Source organism: Conger conger, chromosome 10 (genome assembly GCF_963514075.1).
Source record: "Conger conger chromosome 10, fConCon1.1, whole genome shotgun sequence".
Lineage (NCBI taxonomy): Eukaryota > Metazoa > Chordata > Actinopteri > Anguilliformes > Congridae > Conger > Conger conger.
The window spans coordinates 47278943-47301427 of record NC_083769.1 but is presented as its reverse complement, the minus strand read 5'-3'; the positions used below and the strand labels follow the sequence as shown (position 1 = coordinate 47301427).

The following is a 22485-nucleotide window of genomic DNA, read 5'->3' as shown; positions in this document are numbered from 1 at the left end:
AAAATTTGATCCTGTAGCATAAGAAATGCTTTATGTTACATATGAATTCCACATCTGGAGTTTGTATAAATTCCTGATAAGATTTCTGTGAAGAAAGTTTTGTTATATTGTTCTAGAATGTTATGATATATTTTTGTTATATTGTTCTAGAAACTACTCTCTAAATGAATACTCATTACTGAGTGAGAATTGTTGAAGTGTTGAAACTTTACAGCCTCTCTTGTCTTTTATGAAGATGATTGTAAAATGTACAGCTCCACTGTGAGCTATCTTGTGTCTTGAAGATGTCTTCAAACTGACAGTGATGTGTTTCACTCTAAGAGTGATTATTATGAATGAATAAATTCAGTGAAAATGTATCAATTGGTTCTTTGCATCATTTATGAGAGAAATTCAACAAAAAAGTAATGAAGGTGTCAATCAGCATAACAACATTTCAGCCTTATTAATAGGTAGAGCATCAACATTGGAACAGAAATAATAATAATATTTACTGCTATATCATCTGATCCTATTCTGCTTAAATGTATTTGCTTCAGGTGTATCACATCCCGAGTGTGTCTGACTGTAGCGTCACAAGTGTGTGCCTGAATCATCAAGTACAATGGCCAAGCACATGCAATCAAATTTAAATGAAATATCATTTTTAGATATGATAAATATACCACTATATTATTTACATTCTCACATTGATTGAGACAGTAATACAGACAGAGAGACATATAGAAAGACAGAGACATAATCACTGAAGTAAATAAAAAATGCAAATAGATAATTTTGTATTTTGCTATCACATGTAACATAACATAAAGTGCTAAACCAGCCTAATAATATGGTACTGAAGTTGATATCTTGCCTTGACAATTTAGTCTCCATTCATGAATATTTATGAAAAGACACGTGCAATAAAATCAAATCAGACGTTAAAATGTATATTCCAGGACAATTAAGAGAAGGAAAATCAGAATGGCAGTTAAATACAGTGTAAAATATGTATCTGGAGCATAATTACACAAACATTTTACAGAAAGTACATTCATATTTTCGTTCCAATTCATAAACTCAAGACCGACTGGTGTCTCTTCAAGTTGTATCTGGTTAAATTTGAACTTTAAATTATTGTTTCCATAAGTAACATTCACACACAGCAGGTGTAAAATCCAGTGTCCGTGTATCTATCTCACCTGTAACACTGCAGCTGTTGGGCTGAAATGGCTCAGGCCAGTTGGTGCTTTTGTGCTGGGCCAGCCGTAAGACCTTCTGCCCACACAATGAGGGACCCAGCCCCACAGCGACTGTGATGTGTAATAAGACACACGTCCTTTGTGCTCCATTGAGTGCAGTGAATGGATGGAGTGTGGGAAACAGAGGAAAACTCTCTCTCAGAGCCCAACAGGGACAGAAGCTGCTGAGACCACAGACCTACAGCCAGTGAGCACAGAGTGCTGAGTGTGAAATATGGCCCAGTTACATGGCTCACATCTCCTCTATATTTCATACAAAATCATCTCCTTATGTATAATAATGCTGGAGTCATTCTTAGAGGGAAGCCAGCCTTGGATCCTGTAGTTTCTGAGAACAAAAAGACTATTGGGTTCAGTGTGGTGTGAACCAGCAAATACTGTACAGCTTGCATATATTAATAATTTTGAAATATTTAGATCCTTGTAAAATTGACATTTGGATGTTTTCAAGCACAAGGCAAAAGTTACCCCAACAAAATTATGCATCACTAATTATCATAAAAGAAGGTCATTTTGGGGAAGAGATTATTTCATCACGGAAATTTTTAAAGAAATCTAGATTAACAATTTAATTTAAAATATAATACAGATTAAAGAGAGGTTGTGACAGATTGGTGGTCTTTCTTTCACATCATTATCCAGTTGTTCTGACTATATTAAACAGCTCTTAGGAACTTTAATGAAACTCTGGCAGTTTATTTTCTCATTTAGGACTTGTGCTGATCAACACTTACAGATGGAGGGCATTCTCTCTAAATGTTTGTGTTTATCTGCCTCTGTGTGGAGGAATATTCCTCTAACAAGCCTTACCCCAGGGGGCTTGTTGGATACTGTGCGGGTCATGAAAAGGAATTAGCATTTAAGTGGCACACTTCTATTGTTCAGTGAGACTTTTCTCAATGGACAGAGTGTGGGAAAGCTCAGGAGAGCAGAGTCACACTTCCAGCAGCATTAACAGCCTCAATCCCACCAGCAGCTGATGTTTGGCTGTACACAGAGGATGAAAGGAAAGCTGCTCTTTAATGTGGACAAATCAGGTTTAAATCCCACTCTCAGCAGCTATGTGATTAATAGTGTATGCTCAAGTGAAATCCTACAGAATTTCACCTCGTACAATACAGTATAAAAAATTAATTTTATTGCATAATATTTTACTGCATATAATGTATAACTGAGCCAGTCAGCATGTGTGGTAGAACCTGATGGTGATGCTGTAAGGTTGAGAGGTTATATATGTGTCAGTCCCACACGTGCACTTTATAATGACGAGCGTGTCTCAGTCTCTGTCTCTGATCCCAACATCAGGCAGCAGAGCTGCTCTCTTTACAGGGTCAGCCCTTTCCCAGATTCACACAGTGCTCTGTGAGTCTCTCTCCATCACCCTCCCCTCCACCTGTTCCCCAGAGACGTGCTCATTGTGCCCCTGCAGTCAGCACTTCATTCAGCATGTGGCAGCTCTGCATTCCTCATTGTCCTCCTCAGCTCTGCCATTGGCTGCACACTGTGAGAACCTCCAAACACACCCAGACCCACACATTCATATGGAGATTACACACTATAAATAGGAGAGAGGGGTCCAGCACATCTCAGACCGCCTCTACACTGAGATACAACCATGGCACCTACAGTCACTCCAGCACCCTGCTATTCCAATGAGCACCTGAGTCTGACTCACAAGGTAAATACAGGACATTATCATTCATAAACTCACTTTACATTACCTAATGTTTGTGTAGATATACAGTCATGATTGTCTTATACAAGAGTGAGATTGTTAACATTATTCCTGTTTTCCTCTTGCAGCTGAGAAAGCCAGTGGTGGAAAAGATGCGCAGAGATCGAATCAACAGCAGCATCGAGCAGCTCAAGTCTCTCCTGGGCCCAGAGTTCCACAGCCAGGACTCCAGCTCCAAGCAGGAGAAAGCTGACATCCTGGAGATGACAGTTTGCTTCCTGAGACGGCAGCACCAGCACCAGTCAGCTAACAGCACATCCTGCTCTTCAGATGTCAGTGAGGGCTACTCCAGGTGTGCGCAAGAGATCGTCAGCTTCCTGTCCCACTATGAAGTGAAGACACCGTCCCAGAGAAGACTGCTGAGCCATTTCCAAAAGCTGCAGCCTTCCTCTGACAAGAGCAAGATTGAGTTTGCACTGCCTCAGCTGAGCTCTCCAGCCCACAACAGCAGCAGCAAAGAGGAGACTGCAGCCAGCAGCGCCCTCTGGAGGCCCTGGTAGAGTCCTGCAGACTGCCTCACAATCACACCAACAGAATTCAACATGTCTGTTGTACAAGGACATGGACAGCGATTCTCAGGATGTAGGAAGTGTTCTTCCTCTTCTGCATGTGCAGGAGGTTTAATGCTCTGCTTTCACTAAGAGAAAGCCTGAAAAGTCTTCATGACTCTTGCCAATATTTGGTTAAATTTAATATCTTAACTATTTCTTGTCAAAGAAAAAATGTTACTTTCATGGAAAATGTCCATGTTTCTACGGTCATTGAATGACGACTGAACAATATTGTGTCTTGTGTTGAGACTCCATATGTGAATGAGATGCACTCTTTACCCAAACTGGGTATCATCTTTAAGTGTTGATGTTATTTGCATCTGGAGAAAAATGCCTCTGTGAAGGCAGTTCTAGAGGCGATTGTGTATCTATGTACGTGTTTTACTGCATGTACAAAAAATACCTTCTGTGAAGGCAAAATTTGATCCTGTAGCATAAGAAATGCTTTATGTTACATATGAATTCCACATCTGGAGTTTGTATAAATTCCTGATAAGATTTCTGTGAAGAAAGTTTTGTTATATTGTTCTAGAATGTTATGATATATTTTTGTTCTAGAAACTATGCTCTAAATGAATACTCATTACTGAGTGAGAATTGTTGAAGTGTTGAAACTTTACAGCCTCTCTTGTCTTTTATGAAGATGATTGTAAAATGTACAGCTCCACTGTGAGCTATCTTGTGTCTTGAAGATGTCTTCAAACTGACAGTGATGTGTTTCACTCTAAGAGTGATTATTATGAATGAATAAATTCAGTGAAAATGTATCTATTGGTTCTTTGCATCATTTATGAGAGAAATTCAACAAAAAAGTAATGAAGGTGTCAATCAGCATAACAACATTTCAGCCTTATTAATAGGTAGAGCATCAACATTGGACAGAAATAATAATAATATTTACTGCTATATAATCTGATCCTATTCTGCATAAATGTATTTGCTTCAGGTGTATCACATCCCGAGTGTGTCTGACTGTAGCGTCACAAGTGTGTGCCTGAATCATCAAGTACAATGGCCAAGCACATACAATCAAATTAAAATGAAATATCATTTTTATATACGATAAATATACCACTATATTATTTACATTCTCACATTGATTGAGATAGTAATACAGACAGAGGGACACATAGAAAGACAGAGACATAATCACTGAAGTAAATTAAAAATGCAAATACAAAATTTTTTGTATATTGCTATGACATGTAACATAACTTTTTAGTGCTAAACCAGCCTAATAATATGGTACTTAAGTTGATATCTTGCACTGAAAATTTTGTCTTCATTCATGAATATTTATGAAAAGACATGTGCAATAAAATCAAATCAGACAATAAAATGTATATTCCAGGACAATTAAGAGAAGGAAAATCAGAACTGCAGTTAGATACAGTGTAAAATATTAATTTGGAAAGTAATTACACATAAATTTTATAGAAACTACATTCATCTTTTAGTTCCAATTCATGAACTCAAGACGGACTGGTGTCTCTACAATATGTATCTGATTCCACACGTAACCTTCATGAACAGCAGGTATAAAATCCAGTGTCCGTGTATCTATCTCACCTGTAACACTGCAGCTGTTGGGCTGAAAGGGCTCAGGCCAGTTGGTGCTTTTGTGCTGGGCCAGCCGTAAGACCTTCTGCCCACACAATGAGGGACCCAGCCCCACAGCGACTGTGATGTGTAATAAGACACACGTCTTTTGTGCTCCATTGAGTGCAGTGAATGGAGGGAGTGTGGGAAACAGAGGAAAACTCTCTCTCAGAGCCCAACAGGGACAGAAGCTGCTGAGACCACAGACCTACAGCCAGTGAGCACAGAGTGCTGAGTGTGAAATATGGCCCAGTTACATGGCTCACATCTCCTCTATATTTCATATAAAACCATCTTATTATGTGTCATAACGCAAGAATCATTCTTAGAGGGAGGCTCACCTTGGATCCTGTAGTTTCTGAGAACAAAAATAGTGTTTGGTTCAGTGAGGTGTGAACCAGCAAATATAGTACAGCTTGCATATATTAATAATTTTGAAATATTTAGATCCTTGTAAAATTGAAATTTGGATGCTTTCAAGCACAAGGACAAAGACAACCCAACAAAATTATGCATCACTAATTATCATAAACGAAAGTCATTTTGGGGAAGAGATTATTTAATCACGGAAATTTTAAAAGAAATCTAGAAAAATAATGAAATCTAAAATACAGTATAGATTAAAGAGAGGTTGTGACTGAGTTTATTGGTCTTTCTTTCACATCATTATCCAGTAGTTCTGACTATATTAAACAGCTCTTAGGAACTTTCATGAAACTCTGGCAGTTTATTTTCTCCTTTAGGTCTTGTGCTGATCAACACTTACAGATGGAGGGCATTCTTGCTAAATGTTTGTGTTTATCTGCCTCTTTGTGAAGGAATATTTCTCTAACAAGCCTTACCCCAGGGGGCTTGTTGGATACTGTGCGGGTCATGAAAAGGAATTAGCATTTAAGTGGCACACTTCTATTGTTCAGTGAGACTTTTCTCAATGGACAGAGTGTGGGAAAGCTCAGGAGAGCAGAGTCACACTTCCAGCAGCATTAACAGCCTCAATCCCACCAGCAGCTGTACACAGAGGATGAAAGCAAAGATGCTCTTTAATGTGGACAAATCAGGTTTAAATCCCACTCTCAGCAGCTGTGTGATTAATAGTGTATGCTCAAGTGAAATCCTACAGAATTTCACCTCGTACATTACAGTATAAAAAAATTATTTTACTGCATAATATTTTACAGCATATAATGTATAACTGAGCCAGTCAGCTTGTGTGGTAGAACCTGATGGTGATGCTGTAAGGTTGAGAGGTTATATATGTGTCAGTCCCACACGTGCACTTTATAATGACGAGCGTGTCTCAGTCTCTGATCCCAACATCAGGCAGCAGAGCTGCTCTCTTTACAGGGTCAGCCCTTTCCCAGATTCACACAGTGCTCTGTGAGTCTCTCTCCATCACCCTCCCCTCCACCTGTTCCCCAGAGACGTGCTCATTGTGCCCCTGCAGTCAGCACTTCATTCAGCATGTGGCAGCTCTGCATTCCTCATTGTCCTCCTCAGCTCTGCCATTGGCTGCACACTGTGAGAACCTCCAAACACACCCAGACCCACACATTCATATGGAGATTACACACTATAAATAGGAGAGAGGGGTCCAGCACATCTCAGACCGCCTCTACACCGAGATACAACCATGGCACCTACAGTCACTGCAGCAACCAGCTATTCCAATGAGCACCTGAGTCTGACTCACAAGGTAAATACAGGACATTATCATTCATGAACTCAATTTACATTGCCTAATGTTTGTGTCAATATGCAGTCATGAATGTCTTATACAAGAGTGAGATTGTTAACGTTATTCCTGTTTTCCTCTTGCAGCTGAGAAAGCCAGCGGTGGAAAAGATGCGCAGAGATCGAATCAACAGCAGCATCGAGCAGCTGAAGTCTCTCCTGGGCCCAGAGTTCCACAGCCAGGACTCCAGCTCCAAGCAGGAGAAAGCTGACATCCTGGAGATGACAGTTTGCTTCCTGAGACGGCAGCACCAGCACCAGTCAGCTAACAGCACATCCTGCTCTTCAGCTGTCAGTGAGGGCTACTCCAGGTGTGCGCAAGAGATCGTCAGCTTCCTGTCCCGCTATGAAGTGAAGACACCGTCCCACAGAAGACTGCTGAGCCATTTCCAAAAGCCGCAGCCTTCCTCTGACAAGAGCAAGATTGAGTTTGCACTGCCTCAGCTGAGCTCTCCAGCCCACAACAGTAGCAGCAAAGAGGAGACTGCAGCCAGCAGCGCCCTCTGGAGGCCCTGGTAGAGTCCTGCAGAGTCCCTCACAATCACACCAACAGAATTCAACATGTCTGTTGCACAAGGACATGGACAGCGATTCTCAGGATGTAGGAAGTGTTCTTCCTCTTCTGCATGTGCAGGAGGTTTAATGCTCTGCTTTCACTAAGAGAAAGCCTAAAAAGTCTTCATGACTCTTGCCAATATTTGGTTAAATTTAATATCTTAACTATTTCTTGTCAAAGAAAAAATGTTACTTTCATGGAAAATGTCCATGTTTCTACGGTCATTGAATGACGACTGAACAATATTGTGTCTTGTGTTGAGACTCCATATGTGAATGAGATGCACTCTTTACCCAAACTGGGTATCATCTTTAAGTGTTGATGTTATTTGCATCTGGAGAAAAATGCCTCTGTGAAGGCAGTTATAGAGGCGATTGTGTATCTATGTACGTGTTTTACTGCATGTACAAAAAATACCTTCTATGAAGGCAAAATTTGATCCTGTAGCATAAGAAATGCTTTATGTTACATATGAATTCCACATCTGGAGTTTGTATAAATTCCTGATAAGATTTCTGTGAAGAAAGTTTTGTTATATTGTTCTAGAATGTTATGATATATTTTTGTTCTAGAAACTACGCTCTAAATGAATACTCATTACTGAGTGAGAATTGTTGAAGTGTTGAAACTTTACAGCCTCTCTTGTCTTTTATGAAGATGATTGTAAAATGTACAGCTCCACTGTGAGCTACCTTGTGTCTTGAAGATGTCTTCAAACTGACAGTGATGTGTTTCACTCTAAGAGTGATTATTATGAATGAATAAATTCAGTGAAAATGTATCTATTGGTTCTTTGCATCATTTATGAGAGAAATTCAACAAAAAAGTAATGAAGGTGTCAATCAGCATAACAACATTTCAGCCTTATTAATAGGTAGAGCATCAACATTGGACAGAAATAATAATAATATTTACTGCTATATAATCTGATCCTATTCTGCATAAATGTATTTGCTTCAGGTGTATCACATCCCGAGTGTGTCTGACTGTAGTGTCACAGGTGTGTGCCCGAATAATCAAGTACAATGGCCAAGCACATACAATCAAATTTAAATGAAATATCATTTTTATATACGATAAATATACCACTATATTATTTACATTCTCACATTGATTGAGATAGTAATACAGACAGACGGACACATAGAAAGACAGAGACATAATCACTGAAGTAAATTAAAAATGCAAATACATAATTTTGTATATTGCTATGACATGTAACATAACTTTTTAGTGCTAAACCAGCCTAATAATATGGTACTTAAGTTGATATCTTGCACTGAAAATTTTGTCTTCATTCATGAATATTTATGAAAAGACATGTGCAATAAAATCAAATCAGACAATAAAATGTATATTCCAGGACAATTAAGAGAAGGAAAATCAGAACTGCAGTTAGATACAGTGTAAAATATTAATTTGGAAAGTAATTACACATAAATTTTATAGAAACTACATTCATCTTTTAGTTCCAATTCATGAACTCAAGACGGACTGGTGTCTCTTCAATATGTATCTGATTCCACACGTAACCTTCATGAACAGCAGGTATAAAATCCAGTGTCCGTGTATCTATCTCACCTGTAACACTGCAGCTGTTGGGCTAAAATGGCTCAGGCCAGTTGGTGCTTTTGTGCTGGGCCAGCCGTAAGACCTTCTGCCCACACAATGAGGGACCCAGCCCCACAGCGACTGTGATGTGTAATAAGACACACGTCTTTTGTGCTCCATTGAGTGCAGTGAATGGAGGGAGTGTGGGAAACAGAGGAAAACTCTCTCTCAGAGCCCAACAGGGACAGGAGCTGCTGAGACCACAGACCTACAGCCAGTGAGCACAGAGTGCTGAGTGTGAAATATGGCCCAGTTACATGGCTCACATCTACCCTGTATTTCATACAAAATCATCTCCTTATGTATAATAATGCTGGAGTCATTCTTAGAGGGAAGCCAGCCTTGGATCCTGTAGTTTCTGAGAAAAAAAGACTGTTGGGCTCAGTGTGGTGTGAACCAGCAAATACTGTACAGCTTGCATATATTAATTATTTCATAATATTTAAAACCTTGTCAAACTGACATTTGGATGGTGTCAAACATAAAGACAAAGATACCCCAAAAAAAAATACGCATCACTAATTTTCATAAAAGAAGGTCATTTTGGGGAAGAGATTATTTCATCACGGAAATTTTTAAAGAAATATAGATAAACAACTTAATCTACAATACAGTACAGATTAAAGAGAGGTTGCGACAGATTAGTGGTCTTTGTTTCACATCATTATGCAGTAGTTCTGACTGTATTAAATTGCTCTTAGGAACTTTAATGAAACTCTGGCAGTTTATTTTCTCATTTAGGTCTTGTGCTGATCAACACTTACAGATGGAGGGCATTCTCTCTAAATGTTTGTGTTTATCTGCCTCTTCATGAAGGAATATTTCTCTAACAAGCCTTACCCTAGGGGGCTTGTTGGATACTGTGCGGGTCATGAAAAGAAATTAGCATTTAAGTGGCACACTTCTATTGTTCAGTGAGACTTTCCTCAATGGACAGAGTGTGGGAAAGCTCAGGAGAGCAGAGTCACACTTCCAGCAGCATTAACAGCCTCAATCCCACCAGCAGCTGATGTTTGGCTGTACACAGAGGATGAAAGCAAAGATGCTCTTTAATGTGGACAAATCAGGTTTAAATCCCACTCTCAGCAGCTGTGTGATTAATAGTGTATGCTCAAGTGAAATCCTACAGAATTTCACCTCGTACATTACAGTATAAAAAAATTATTTTACTGCATAATATTTTACAGCATATAATGTATAACTGAGCCAGTCAGCTTGTGTGGTAGAACCTGATGGTGATGCTGTAAGGTTGAGAGGTTATATATGTGTCAGTCCCACACGTGCACTTTATAATGACAAGCGTGTCTCAGTCTCTGTCTCTGATCCCAACATCAGGTAGCAGAGCTGCTCTCTTTACAGGGCCAGCCCTTTCCCAGATTCACACAGTGCTCTGTGAGTCTCTCTCCATCACCCTCCCCTCCCCTCCACCTGTTCCCCAGAGACGTGCTCATTGTGCCCCTGCAGTCAGCACTTCATTCAGCATGTGGCAGCTCTGCATTCCTCATTGTCCTCCTCAGCTCTGCCATTGGCTGCACACTGTGAGAACCTCCAAACACACCCAGACCCACACATTCATATGGAGATTACACACTATAAATAGGAGAGAGGGGTCCAGCACATCTCAGACCGCCTCTACACCGAGATACAACCATGGCACCTACAGTCACTGCAGCAACCAGCTATTCCAATGAGCACCTGAGTCTGACTCACAAGGTAAATACAGGACATTATCATTCATGAACTCAATTTACATTGCCTAATGTTTGTGTCAATATGCAGTCATGAATGTCTTATACAAGAGTGAGATTGTTAACGTTATTCCTGTTTTCCTCTTGCAGCTGAGAAAGCCAGCGGTGCAGCTCAAGTCTCTCCTGGGCCCAGAGTTCCACAGCCAGAACTCCAGCTCCAAGCAGGAGAAAGCTGACATCCTGGAGATGACAGTTTGCTTCCTGAGACGGCAGCACCAGCACCAGTCAGCTAACAGCACATCCTGCTCTTCAGCTGTCAGTGAGGGCTACTCCAAGTGTGTGCAAGAGATCGTCAGCTTCCTGTCCCGCTATGAAGTGAAGACACCGTCCCAGAGAAGACTGCTGAGCCATTTCCAAAAGCTGCAGCCTTCCTCTGACAAGAGCAAGATTGAGTTTGCACTGCCTCAGCTGAGCTCTCCAGCCCACAACAGCAGCAGCAAAGAGGAGACTGCAGCCAGCAGCGCCCTCTGGAGGCCCTGGTAGAGTCCTGCAGACTGCCTCACAATCACACCAACAGAATTCAACATGTCTGTTGTACAAGGACATGGACAGCGATTCTCAGGATGTAGGAAGTGTTCTTCCTCTTCTGCATGTGCAGGAGGTTTAATGCTCTGCTTTCACTAAGAGAAAGCCTGAAAAGTCTTCATGACTCTTGCCAATATTTGGTGAAAATATCTTAACTATTTCTTGTCAAAGAGGAAAGGTTCCTTTCATGGAAAATGTCCATGTTTCTATAGTTATGTGATGACGACTGAACAATATTGTGTCTTTTGTTGAGACTCTGAATCTGAATGAGATTAACTCTTTACCCAGACTGGATATGATGTTATTATTGATGTTGATTGCATTGGGGGAAACATTCTTCCATATAGGCAATTATACAGGCTATTCTGTTTGCTCTAGAGGTATGCATTGTACTACTGCATGTGGAAAAAAATGCCTTCTGTGAAGATCAAATGTCACATTGTAGCAAAACAAATGCTTCATGTAAAATCAAAATTCCATATTTGGAGTTTATGCACAGGCATCAATGTCTGTCAGATTCCCATGAAGAAACTTTATGGGAATATTTGGTGAAATATCTATGGCTAGTTCATGCCTAACAAGATTTGTTGAATTGAAAACGTCCATATGTCTGGTCATTTAATGAAGACTGAACAATATTGTGTCTTCTGTTGAGACTGTATATGAATTAGATGAACCCTTTACCCAAACTGGGTATCATATTTAAGTGTTGATGTTATTTGCATCTGGAGAAAAATGCCTCAGTGGCAGTTATATTGATGATTGTGTATTTCTATGTATGCGTTGTATTGCACATGGAAAAAAAAAAAAAAAGACTTCTGTGAAGGCAACATTTTATGTTGTAGCATAAGAAATGCTTCATGTTAAATAGGAATTCCACATCTGGAGCTTTTGTACTGTCAGAAATTCCTGATAAGATTCAAATTAAGGAAGTCTTGTGATATTTGTTATAGCATTTTAAAACTATGCTCTAAAAATGAATACTCATTACTGAGTGAGAATTGTTAGTGTTTAAACTTTACAGCCTCTCTTGTCTTTTATGAAGATGATTGTAAAATGTACAGCTCCACTGTGAGCTATCTTGTGTCTTGAAGATGTCTTCAAACTGACAGTTTCACTCTAAGAGTGATTATTATGAATGAATAAATTCAATGAAAATGTATCTCTTGGTTCTTTGCATTATTCATGACACAAATCAAACAGGAATGCAGGCTACGACCAGCATAAAGAAAGTTCCATACATGTATTAATAGATTGTGCATCAACAACAAAGTGGACACAACTGATCATATTCATTGATATATAATCTGTTACTATTCGCGCTTCAGATACATCACCCCCAGTGTGCACCTGACTAATGTTGTGGTGTTACTGATCCCCTACCTTCAGCTGATCAGGAAGACAGAGTCAGTTCACAACCACATAAAATACAGGGAAGCAGGAAGGACTGGAAGAATAATTAACAAATGCCTCTTCAGAAAAATGAACAAATGCTTCCAATAATACTGATGAGTTGCAACGATGAAAAACCCTTTCTCCCGTGGAATGCAAAAAAAAGAAGGAATTTGGGGTTCTGGTACTTACACTAAATTAACTCAAACAAAACTGCATTAGGGCTAGCCAATAGGCTTTGCAATTATAGGCCCTCAAAACGGACAGCAGAAGAATTCTCAAGTGCGGCTCTAAAGCCTCTGAATCTCTAGCTGTGATGGTTCTTCCACCATGAGGTCTCACAGCACGAAGGGAGGATCAGAAACTCAAAGAGCAGGTCACAGCCTCTCTGAAGCCCACCAGACCGGGCGTCGTCACACCCTGATTGGCCAAAATGGGAATGCACCAGGCTGCTCTCAATCACCAATTAAGAGCCAGTTACCTCAGTCTGAGCTGCAGGTGAATCACATCACCCCCCAATCAGCCCGCTGCAAACTGAAATCAAAGTCGAGGAAAAAGTCCTGAAATCAGAATATAACTCACAAAAGGAACTTTCGAGCCAGCTCCAGATAATGGGTGACTGCTACAATATCACAACTGCACAATGGTCAAGATATTACAATCAAATCACAATGTATATACATTTACTTGTCCTCACTTCAACCAACCATAAACACCAGATTCAAATGTCCAACAATAAGTATTGCTGAGCTTCAACAGGACTAAATGAGAAATAAATAAATAAATAAAAATAATAATCTTACACTTAATTTAGCAATTCTCCTCCAGTTAGGGAACACACAACACCCCAATAGAATTTCAAACATCTGCAGTTTCAGTGTCAGGATTTCGTACATAAACCCCAGTTTTACTCTGGCTCAAACTCTGAACATTACAACATCACATTGTGCTCTAAGAAAGGCAGTTGCATTAGCCATACTGTATATAATCTCTAGGTGTGCATTTCATGCATGAGAACTTACATAACTTGTGTAACTTCTGTGAAGGCAGGATTTGATGCAGTCAGGAATGCTTCATGAAAAATAACAATTCCATATCAGGATCTTGACTTCTGTCCTGTATTCTCCTTCCCCATTTTATAATCATTCAAACCCTTTTCTGTTTAAAATCGCACAGCATCATCACTGAATGAGAAATGTTATAAAGTGTCCTTTGTCTTTTGGATACCTGCACATTTAAATGACGTACCGTAATGCTAACCTGTCGAACGTGAAAATGCAAACGCAATTTGGATGGACGATTTTATTTCTTCAGAAGATGCCTCTCCGCGTGAATGCAAATTTGCCACGCGTGGGCGATCAGACCGCCGCGTTTTGGCACTAGATGTTCGCACAGTAAGTTTGTCGAATGACAAAAGATTCCGCACGTGGTAAAGAGCCCTTTCCCAGGACCCGTTCTGTCCTTCTAAGTGGCATGCAAATAGAGCATGCCCGCCAGTTTGTAAAACGGCAGGATTTCGACACTTGCGTGGACATTCTTCACACTTCACACCTCGTTTTAAGGGGAGCCACCATCAAGGAAGTGGCCGGGTGTTAGGCAAAACACAGGAACCGCTTTGCTCTGAAGTGGGCACGTGGATAGGAAAGCATAAATCTGCTCAAATACAGGCATACTTTTAAATGTTAATTGGTTGATGTAAACGTGATCGTGCTTACACGTTACACGTAGCTATTTAATTTACTTAGTGTGCGAATATATTGTGCCAAAACGTCGCCTAATCGCCCGCGCGTGGCTAATTTGCATTAACATGCACCCACAGAAAAAATAAAATCGTCCAAATGGCATTTCCATTTTCACGTTCGGTAGCTTAGTATTACAGAGTACAAAGAAAGGGTAGCTCTCTAGCTGAATAAAGTCATTTCATTTTCAACCCTGACACAACATTTTCGATCTCAAGAAGAAAATGTACGTATTACAAATGCCTACCTATTATAAACGTAACGCAACATTTTAATTTGCATTACGACAGGGGCTGCACTCAGCGATTAAAGAAACGTTGAATTAATTGGGATATCGCATTTCTATTTACATTTTGCGAAAGTATGCCATTACATTTGCATTCAGCATTTTCCCAAATTTAGGGCCTACAATTTCGCGGTTTTGTGCTCCCATAAACCTGGAGAAGGTTGAATGAAAACGACCCTAAACAATAAAGGGATTATTTGACACCGCGCTTTGCGCATTTCAGCGCGTGGAGCTCAAGCTCTTTGGCCTTTCCCACACTCGTATAGACGCCTGCGAGAACAGAGATAACATCAATTAGCGATTCTGCCGCAGACATGTACCCCGACGGGGGTTGTTTGGTCGTGGAAGGGGGAGAAAGGAGTGGTGTTTGCCCGCCGTGTGACGGGCGCTGGACCTGAAGCCGACACACCTCCCCCTCAAAGCCGACCTGCTGCTGAGCGGTGCGATCAAACGCTTCCCACAGCGCGTCGCTGTAATTAGCGTGTAATCTCCTGGGACACGCTTCCCCCTTCCCCTGAGTGAGTGTGTGGGAAAACCCTTCGCCACTGGGACTCACACACCTGACAGTCAGCTGCCCTGTTTGCGCTTTTTATCCAGAGACGGAGTTCAAAAAGCCCGCGCGCCCGTGTCGTGACACCTCTCCCGCAATAAAGAATGCATATGTTTCCGGACACCTCCTAGTAACGCGACTTGTGTGAGGTGGGCGCCATCGCCATGTGAGGAAATATTTCAGTCGGCACACTTTCTCAGCGTCTTGGCTTTTACTGGGTATTTTCAAAGAGCAACATTATTACATTACATTACAAAGCATGTTGTCATCTGACTCTTATCCAGAGTGACGTACAACGAAGTGCAGATCGAACGCAGGAACACGTGTGAAGAGGACCCTAGTGTCTCATCTGACATTACTGTGGGATCTTAATGCAATTTTATCCCAAAATGCAATGAAGATATGTCTATTGTATGTGTAAAAAAGGAAAAGATGGTTAGATAATGGATGGATATGTAGCCTATATCTATTGTTTCTCCAAAAAATATATAATTTTAGTTTGCCTTCGTGATAAATGCAAAAGTACCATCAACATTTTACCTGTATTTTGCAAGCTGGTACATAGAATTAAAAACACTATGTGAGCTTTATGGTTGGGAAGATAGAAGCATATCTTCAAAGACTTGTGTAGTGGGGGGTGTGGGGGGGTGGGGGTCAGGTCTGTTGAGTGAGGGGGGGGGGGTGTGAGTCGGCTCCAGAGCTGGGTTCCCACACTCGCCCCCCCGTTCACTGCTCAATATTCTCAGCACAGGACAATGGAAGTGTGCCGCAGAGAGAGGCTGGATAATTGTGTTTAATGGACATTCCAACAGGGACATCTGTGGCTCGTCTACGTAGGTGTGTGTGTGTCTTTACATTAAATATTGAGAGATAGGTCGGGGTTGTAGACATTCTCATGACTGTCTATATGCACATGTACACACATACGCTGTCAGAAATAAAGGTACAAAAAGTGCCTTTGCTGTGGCTTTACCCTATAAGTACATAAAATTGTACTCCAGCAATATATGATTTACTTTTTACTTTTTTTACCCTTGGAAAACCTAATTATTTGAACCCAAAGAGAACATTACTGTACTTTCAGGGTACACTTGAGAATTTTGATCCTTGAAGAATATGAATGTACCTCCACTGTCATCTTATTTCTGAGAGTGTACACACAGACAGAAACACACACACACTTCTTATCTATATAACTGTAGTCTATCCCCCCCATGTGAAATGGCTACTGTCTCATCCCCTCCTAATCTGCAGAAGCTGACTGTGGCTGGGATATTCCCAGGTAATAAAAGTCTCTGGCGGGTTGGTGTGGTTTATTGCTCAGTGTTGCTGATCGGTGGAGGACCGTCTCCCGTGGAACAGCATGCAGCCAGTTACCCATGAAATTATTGATGTTTCCCCCATTGTGTGGCAGGACGCGCCCACAGGCCTCAGAGTGTGGGAAACCTAACCCAGCTCTGGGCCCATGGCTTTGTAATGCAAATCAGCTCCTATAAATAGGAGCCAGGAGTCCCTCAGTCACATCACACTCCAGCAGCTCCCACAGAGAAACCAGCTCCTCACTCCAACCAGAATGGCACCCTGCTCCTTCAGCACTGACTACAGCAGCCTCAAGATGTCTCATAAAGTGAGTATCAGGATCAGTGTGTTTATCAAGCATCTGTGTGTGGGATTAAAGCCATTTGATTCACTGTTGTTGTGCATCTAGAGCTCTCCACTAACCTGTGTTCTCTCTTTGTGTGCTAACAGCTGAGAAAGCCGGTGGTGGAAAAGATGCGCAGAGACCGAATCAACAGCAGCATCGAGCAGCTCAAGGCCCTGCTGGAGACGCAGGTCCGCAGGAGCGACCCCAGCGCCAGGCTGGAGAAGGCGGACGTGCTGGAGATGACCGTGGGCTTCCTGCAGAAGCAGCTTCAGCCTCGGGCTGCGGCCGGCCAGCAGGGCTTCAGCCAGGGCTACTCCCAGTGCTGGAGAGAGGCTCTGCACTACCTGTCCGCCAGGTCCCCGCAGCAACACCGTCTCCAGGGCGCCCCGGCGTCCGCCCAGAAGCAGCGCCCCGAGACCCCAGCCTGCTCCAAGCCCAGGCCCGCCGCAGCGAGGCAAAGCACCGGGGCTGACCTGTCTGTCTGGAGGCCCTGGTAGAGACCCCTCCACAGACTCGCACACGCAACCTTGAGGGACGTTCCGTGCTCTCAACTCGTAGGAAATACGCCTTTCCGTTACTTTCATGTGTGCCGTGTTTCTTCATATTGAAGGACGAAATTGAATCCAGTTGAATTTATAGGGGAAAATTCACATTTCCTAGACACGACAAATTCAGCGCACTGATAAATGTACTGTTCAGTTTTGTGGGATTTGTTTTTCTTCAAAACCTTATTTGGTTATGTTGAGGTACAATTGCTGTATCTTTGTTTTCAATCCTGGATATTTGGATTTTTTCAGAAAGTTTATGTTGAAGAGATGCTCTCATCTTATGTTCTGACTCCAGTGGAGTTTAGTCTTATGTCTGTTTAAAAAATGGAGATGGATGTTAGCGACAAATTTCTTTTAGAGAATATTTCTCCTGGGTTTTGAAGCATTTGATTTGAATTTGTTTCAAAGTAAAAATCTGTATTACCTTTGGTAAAGGGACTTATTATATGTGTCTTTGCATGGTAGAGCCATGCTATCAGAGTTCTAAATATATTTTCTTGGTTTATTATAAGATTTGGATGATTTATATATATATTATATATATTTTCTTTTGATAAGCACTGTTTTGTATGTCGCTTTGGATAAAAGCGGCTGCTAAATAAAATGTAATGCAATGTAATATTTTCATGATTGTTGTATTATATTAAAAACCATTTAAATGCACATTTCATTCCAATTGTTTTTCATCACATTCCATATGTTACTTTAGTATTTAAAGCATATTTTATATTATCACAATTATTTTTTCCTAACCAGTCCTGCATGTGTGATCACCACTCCTTTACTGACAATAAAACTACACAAACATGAATGTGTATAAGTGCGATTGTGAACGTGGGCACACACATATAAAACATCGATATGAAGCAATACACCACTGGATTATGAGGAAGTTGCACCAGGCTGGGTTGAGTGAAACAGTGGAGAGAGAGAAAGCTTTTCCACACTCCTCTCTCTTCCCTTTCACTCTCAGACAAAGCACATGAGCCAAACTAAATCACCAATTAATGCAAGAGCCTGCTTTTTCTTCAACAGGCAATTGGACACGTGCTTGTGGTTGAGCTGGCGATATAACAATTAGCGCTGGGACACATGGATTAGTATCCATCTAAATAAATTAAGTAGATTTCTTTAAAGCTTACGCTTTCTGAAATGATCAATTCTGTTTCTGTTTCATTGCATGGACGTGCCAAATTACGTGTGTATGGATTCAAAGCTAGGTAAGCTAATTAAGTAAGAGCAATTAGCACACTACATACAGTAAATGCACACGTCTGCAGAAAAGCAGAGTTATCTGCCCTACTTTCCCACCTTGCCAGTTCTGACTGTGGCCAGCGGGATGATGCTAACACAAGGCAAAGGACAGTTTCAGCTGGCTAGGATAACAGCATCTAATCGAGCGTCAGCGCCCGCACTGGTGGTTTGAGTACCTGCAGCTTGCCAATGGAGCTGCAGGTGAAGTGTCTTCCTCTGACTCATGCCTACACAAGCCCTACTGCAGGGGTGCACAACTCCGGTCCTCGAGGGCCAGCCTACGTATTTGGTTCTACATGCATGTTGTCCGTGCTTTTCCAAATCAACAGCGGAGGTTGCAGCAAATTACTGTACAACCTCACTGCTGTAAGAAAAGTTTGACCTTTGCCACAGCCCCTGGCCTCTCCTTCTGTGAGATACAGAGCAGAGCACACCGAATATACCCTTACTGAGCCCTTTATTAGGTACTTATTAGACTTGTTTTTTAGACTTCTACTGCTGTAGCCTATCTATTTAGAGTTATGGTGCGTTGTGTGCGTGATAATCCCAGGAGATGAGCAGATTCTGAGATACTCAAACCACCCTGTCCACCATCAACAATCATTCCACGGTCAAAGTCACTTAGATCACATTTTTCCCCCCATTCTGATGGTTGATGTGAACATTAACTGAAGCTCCTGACCCGTATCTACATGATTGTATGCATTGCACTGCTGCCACACAATTGGCTGATTAGACAATCGCATGAATAATGTTGGTGTAATAAAGTAAGAATGTTCCTAATAAAGTGCTCGGTAAGTGTAGCATCTGTGGCATGGTACAGCCAAGCCTCACTGCTATAAGAAACGTTTGATCTTTTTCTAAGGGGGTGGGGGTGGGGGGTTATTTTCTGTGAGATAAGGAGCAGAGCACACCTAATATACAGCGCAAGTACGTAAGTATTTGGACAGCGTTATAATTTGTGCTGTCTCGCCTCGGAATTCCAGTACATGAACTGAGACAGTGAGTGTGAGGTTAAAGTCCTTCACTTGAGGGCTCTTACAGTCTTATTGAGGGATCTGTGTAGGAACTACAGCCACCCCCCCCCTCCCCCGTCTGCCCTTTGAAGACTGTTCCCGTCCCCAGTCCTGTAATCTACTGCCCCCAGGGCCACACCCAGGGCAATTCGGGGCAATTAGGGTCATCCACTGATTGCTATCTGGTGTGTGGGAAAGCTGGAGAAGTGTGAGCTCCATGCACTCAGACGTGGATCCCGTGGCTTTAGAACCAGCAGAGCCTCCAGCCCTGACATGGCCCAGCCTGCACTTCAGTCAGCCAGTAATATCACCTCCACACAATCAATGACAACACACTTTTCATTGATCTTTTTTCATTAATGTTGAATATTTCTTTTTTTTTCATTTTTTTTTCATTGTTGGTCCCATATATTTAATGCTATATTACCATATTCAAACCTGTACAATTGTCCATCAGAGAATATTATAATTATCATATCAACTACTACATGGCAGTAAACCAAATACTGCACTGCAGTGTATCACATTAAACAAGACACTGCATGGCATAGCTTATGTTTCCAGAGCAACATATTTTTGTTCATTTCCTGAACGTGAATATAAACATATGTATTCATTTTTATATCTTACAACTTCTTATTAACTTGACAGGAACAGTAAAATAGTATAGAGACATGCACATCAACCAGGATGCAAGGCAATATAGGGTAGCAGCGCACCCAAACTCAATATACGTATTTATTAATATCAAACAACGTAGTTTGATACGAATGATACTAATAAAGAATTATATTAAGTCTGGGTCTGTAGGCTCTACTTTAACAGTCTCAGCTTGCAGGCTCCAAAGGGGCCAATTGAAAATATAAAATATAACTTTAATATCAAATAGCAGGATAAAATAAAATGAGAAATAACCTTGAAAGTGATGATGCTTAAGGGTAATATCAGGAACTAAAAGGAAGTGTTCAGGCTTTTCAATAATATCCTGTTATTTTGCTCCGTCATTGTATCGCTAATGTAGGCAGGTTATAGAGTCATGGTGAACCTCACTCAGAGTCCATGTCTACTGTAACTGATGGCAGACATATGTCAAGACACATTGTAGTGAAAATCTTATTCTTTTTTATTAATGAGAACAGGTACCAGCAGTTATGTGTATGGAAATTAGCGGTTTTGGGAGTTTTTGTAGATTTGTCTTAAAGGTTTTTTAACCTTCCATGAATCAAAACATTATATAACCGAATATTAACTGATAAGAATATTGCTTATATAAAAAAACCTAAAATAAATATGTGGGTGCTTTAGGAATGGTGTTGGGTTTTAAAATACTGTACCATCATATACACTCTGAAATGATACTCAAAGTCAGGAATGTCCACACAATGAAGTACTGTCAAGAATTTATTAAACAGTTGGTGTCACAAACACCATACACACATTATTCCAGTATTTACTCTGTTACCTTTACAAAAGGCACATTAAAATGTCCGCACAGGGGAATGCATCGGACAGCGTCAGAGAGAAACATTCCCTCCTCCACGCCTTCGACAATCGTTTGAACGATTTCATCATTTACTTCATCGTCTTACACAAGAGCCTGGATTTGCAATGCAATATAAATGCAAAAAAAGGTTCATTAAAAGCTTAAACACTTTTACATAATTTCTTCACTGAAGGTAGAAGGGTTTCAGCTGCACAGATCTGCTAACTTGTCAATGGTGTCAGGCCACGTGACCATACAGATGTACATGTACAATTCATTAACAAACTTCAATATGAAGCCATTGAATTGATAAGCCACAGTGTCTTCCTCTATGAAAGATCCAACACTGCAGAACAGTTATACTCACAAACACTGTGAGTAAGAACATAAAACATACATAAAAATAATGGAAAATCTAAATATCCGGGATTGAAAAATAAAGATACAGCAATTGTACCTCACCATAACCGAATAAGGTTTTGCAGTAAAAACAAATCCCACAAAACTGAACAGTACATTTATCAGCACGTTGAATTCAACTGGATTCAATTTCGTCCTTCAATATGAAGAAACGCGGCACACATGAAAGTAACGGAAAGGCGTATTTCCTACGAGTTGAGAGCACGGAACGTCCCTCAAGGTTGCGTGTGCGAGTCTGTGGAGGGGTCTCTACCAGGGCCTCCAGACAGGCAGGTCAGCCCCGGTGCTTTGCCTCGCTGCGGCGGGCCTGGGCTTGGAGCAGGCTGGGGTCTCGGGGCGCTGCTTCTGGGCGGACGCCGGGGCGCCCTGGAGACGGTGTTGCTGCGGGGACCTGGCGGACAGGTAGTGCAGAGCCTCTCTCCAGCACTGGGAGTAGCCCTGGCTGAAGCCCTGCTGGCCGGCCGCAGCCCGAGGCTGAAGCTGCGTCTGCAGGAAGCCCACGGTCATCTCCAGCACGTCCGCCTTCTCCAGCCTGGCGCTGGGGTCGCTCCTGCGGACCTGCGTCTCCAGCAGGGCCTTGAGCTGCTCGATGCTGCTGTTGATTCGGTCTCTGCGCATCTTTTCCACCACCGGCTTTCTCAGCTGTTAGCACACAAAGAGAGAACACAGGTTAGTGGAGAGCTCTAGATGCACAACAACAGTGAATCAAATGGCTTTAATCCCACACACAGATGCTCGATAAACGCACTGATCCTGATACTCACTTTATGAGACATCTTGAGGCTGCTGTAGTCAGTGCTGAAGGAGCAGGGTGCCATTCTGGTTGGAGTGAGGAGCTGGTTTCTCTGTGGG

The 22485-nt window shown here is 41.5% G+C and overlaps 5 protein-coding genes across 5 annotated transcripts; 4 read left to right on the top strand and 1 right to left on the bottom strand.

The window, feature by feature from the left end:
• The first annotated feature begins 2859 nt into the window (after window positions 1-2859).
• Window positions 2860-3490, top strand: LOC133139266 (transcription factor HES-5-like). Its single transcript, XM_061258690.1, has 2 exons — window positions 2860-2922; window positions 3048-3490. The coding sequence occupies exons 1-2, from the start codon at window positions 2860-2862 to the stop codon at window positions 3477-3479; spliced, it is 495 nt and encodes a 164-aa protein (XP_061114674.1). The 3' UTR covers window positions 3480-3490.
• Window positions 3491-6759: 3269 nt separating this feature from the next.
• On the top strand, window positions 6760-7379 carry LOC133139131 (transcription factor HES-5-like). Its single transcript, XM_061258464.1, has 2 exons — window positions 6760-6822; window positions 6948-7379. The coding sequence occupies exons 1-2, from the start codon at window positions 6760-6762 to the stop codon at window positions 7377-7379; spliced, it is 495 nt and encodes a 164-aa protein (XP_061114448.1).
• A 3298-nt stretch (window positions 7380-10677) lies between these two features.
• Window positions 10678-11258, top strand: LOC133139132 (transcription factor HES-2-like). Its single transcript, XM_061258466.1, has 2 exons — window positions 10678-10740; window positions 10866-11258. The coding sequence occupies exons 1-2, from the start codon at window positions 10678-10680 to the stop codon at window positions 11256-11258; spliced, it is 456 nt and encodes a 151-aa protein (XP_061114450.1).
• A 5545-nt stretch (window positions 11259-16803) lies between these two features.
• LOC133139579 (transcription factor HES-5-like) lies at window positions 16804-17409 on the top strand. Its single transcript, XM_061259151.1, has 2 exons — window positions 16804-16894; window positions 17017-17409. Exons 1-2 carry the CDS (start codon window positions 16841-16843, stop codon window positions 17407-17409), a joined length of 447 nt encoding a protein of 148 aa, XP_061115135.1. The 5' UTR covers window positions 16804-16840.
• A 4473-nt stretch (window positions 17410-21882) lies between these two features.
• LOC133139578 (transcription factor HES-5-like) lies at window positions 21883-22485 on the bottom strand. The gene is made up of 2 exons (XM_061259150.1): window positions 22398-22485; window positions 21883-22275 (listed from the first exon to the last, which is right to left on the bottom strand). The coding sequence occupies exons 1-2, from the start codon at window positions 22449-22451 to the stop codon at window positions 21883-21885; spliced, it is 447 nt and encodes a 148-aa protein (XP_061115134.1). The 5' UTR covers window positions 22452-22485.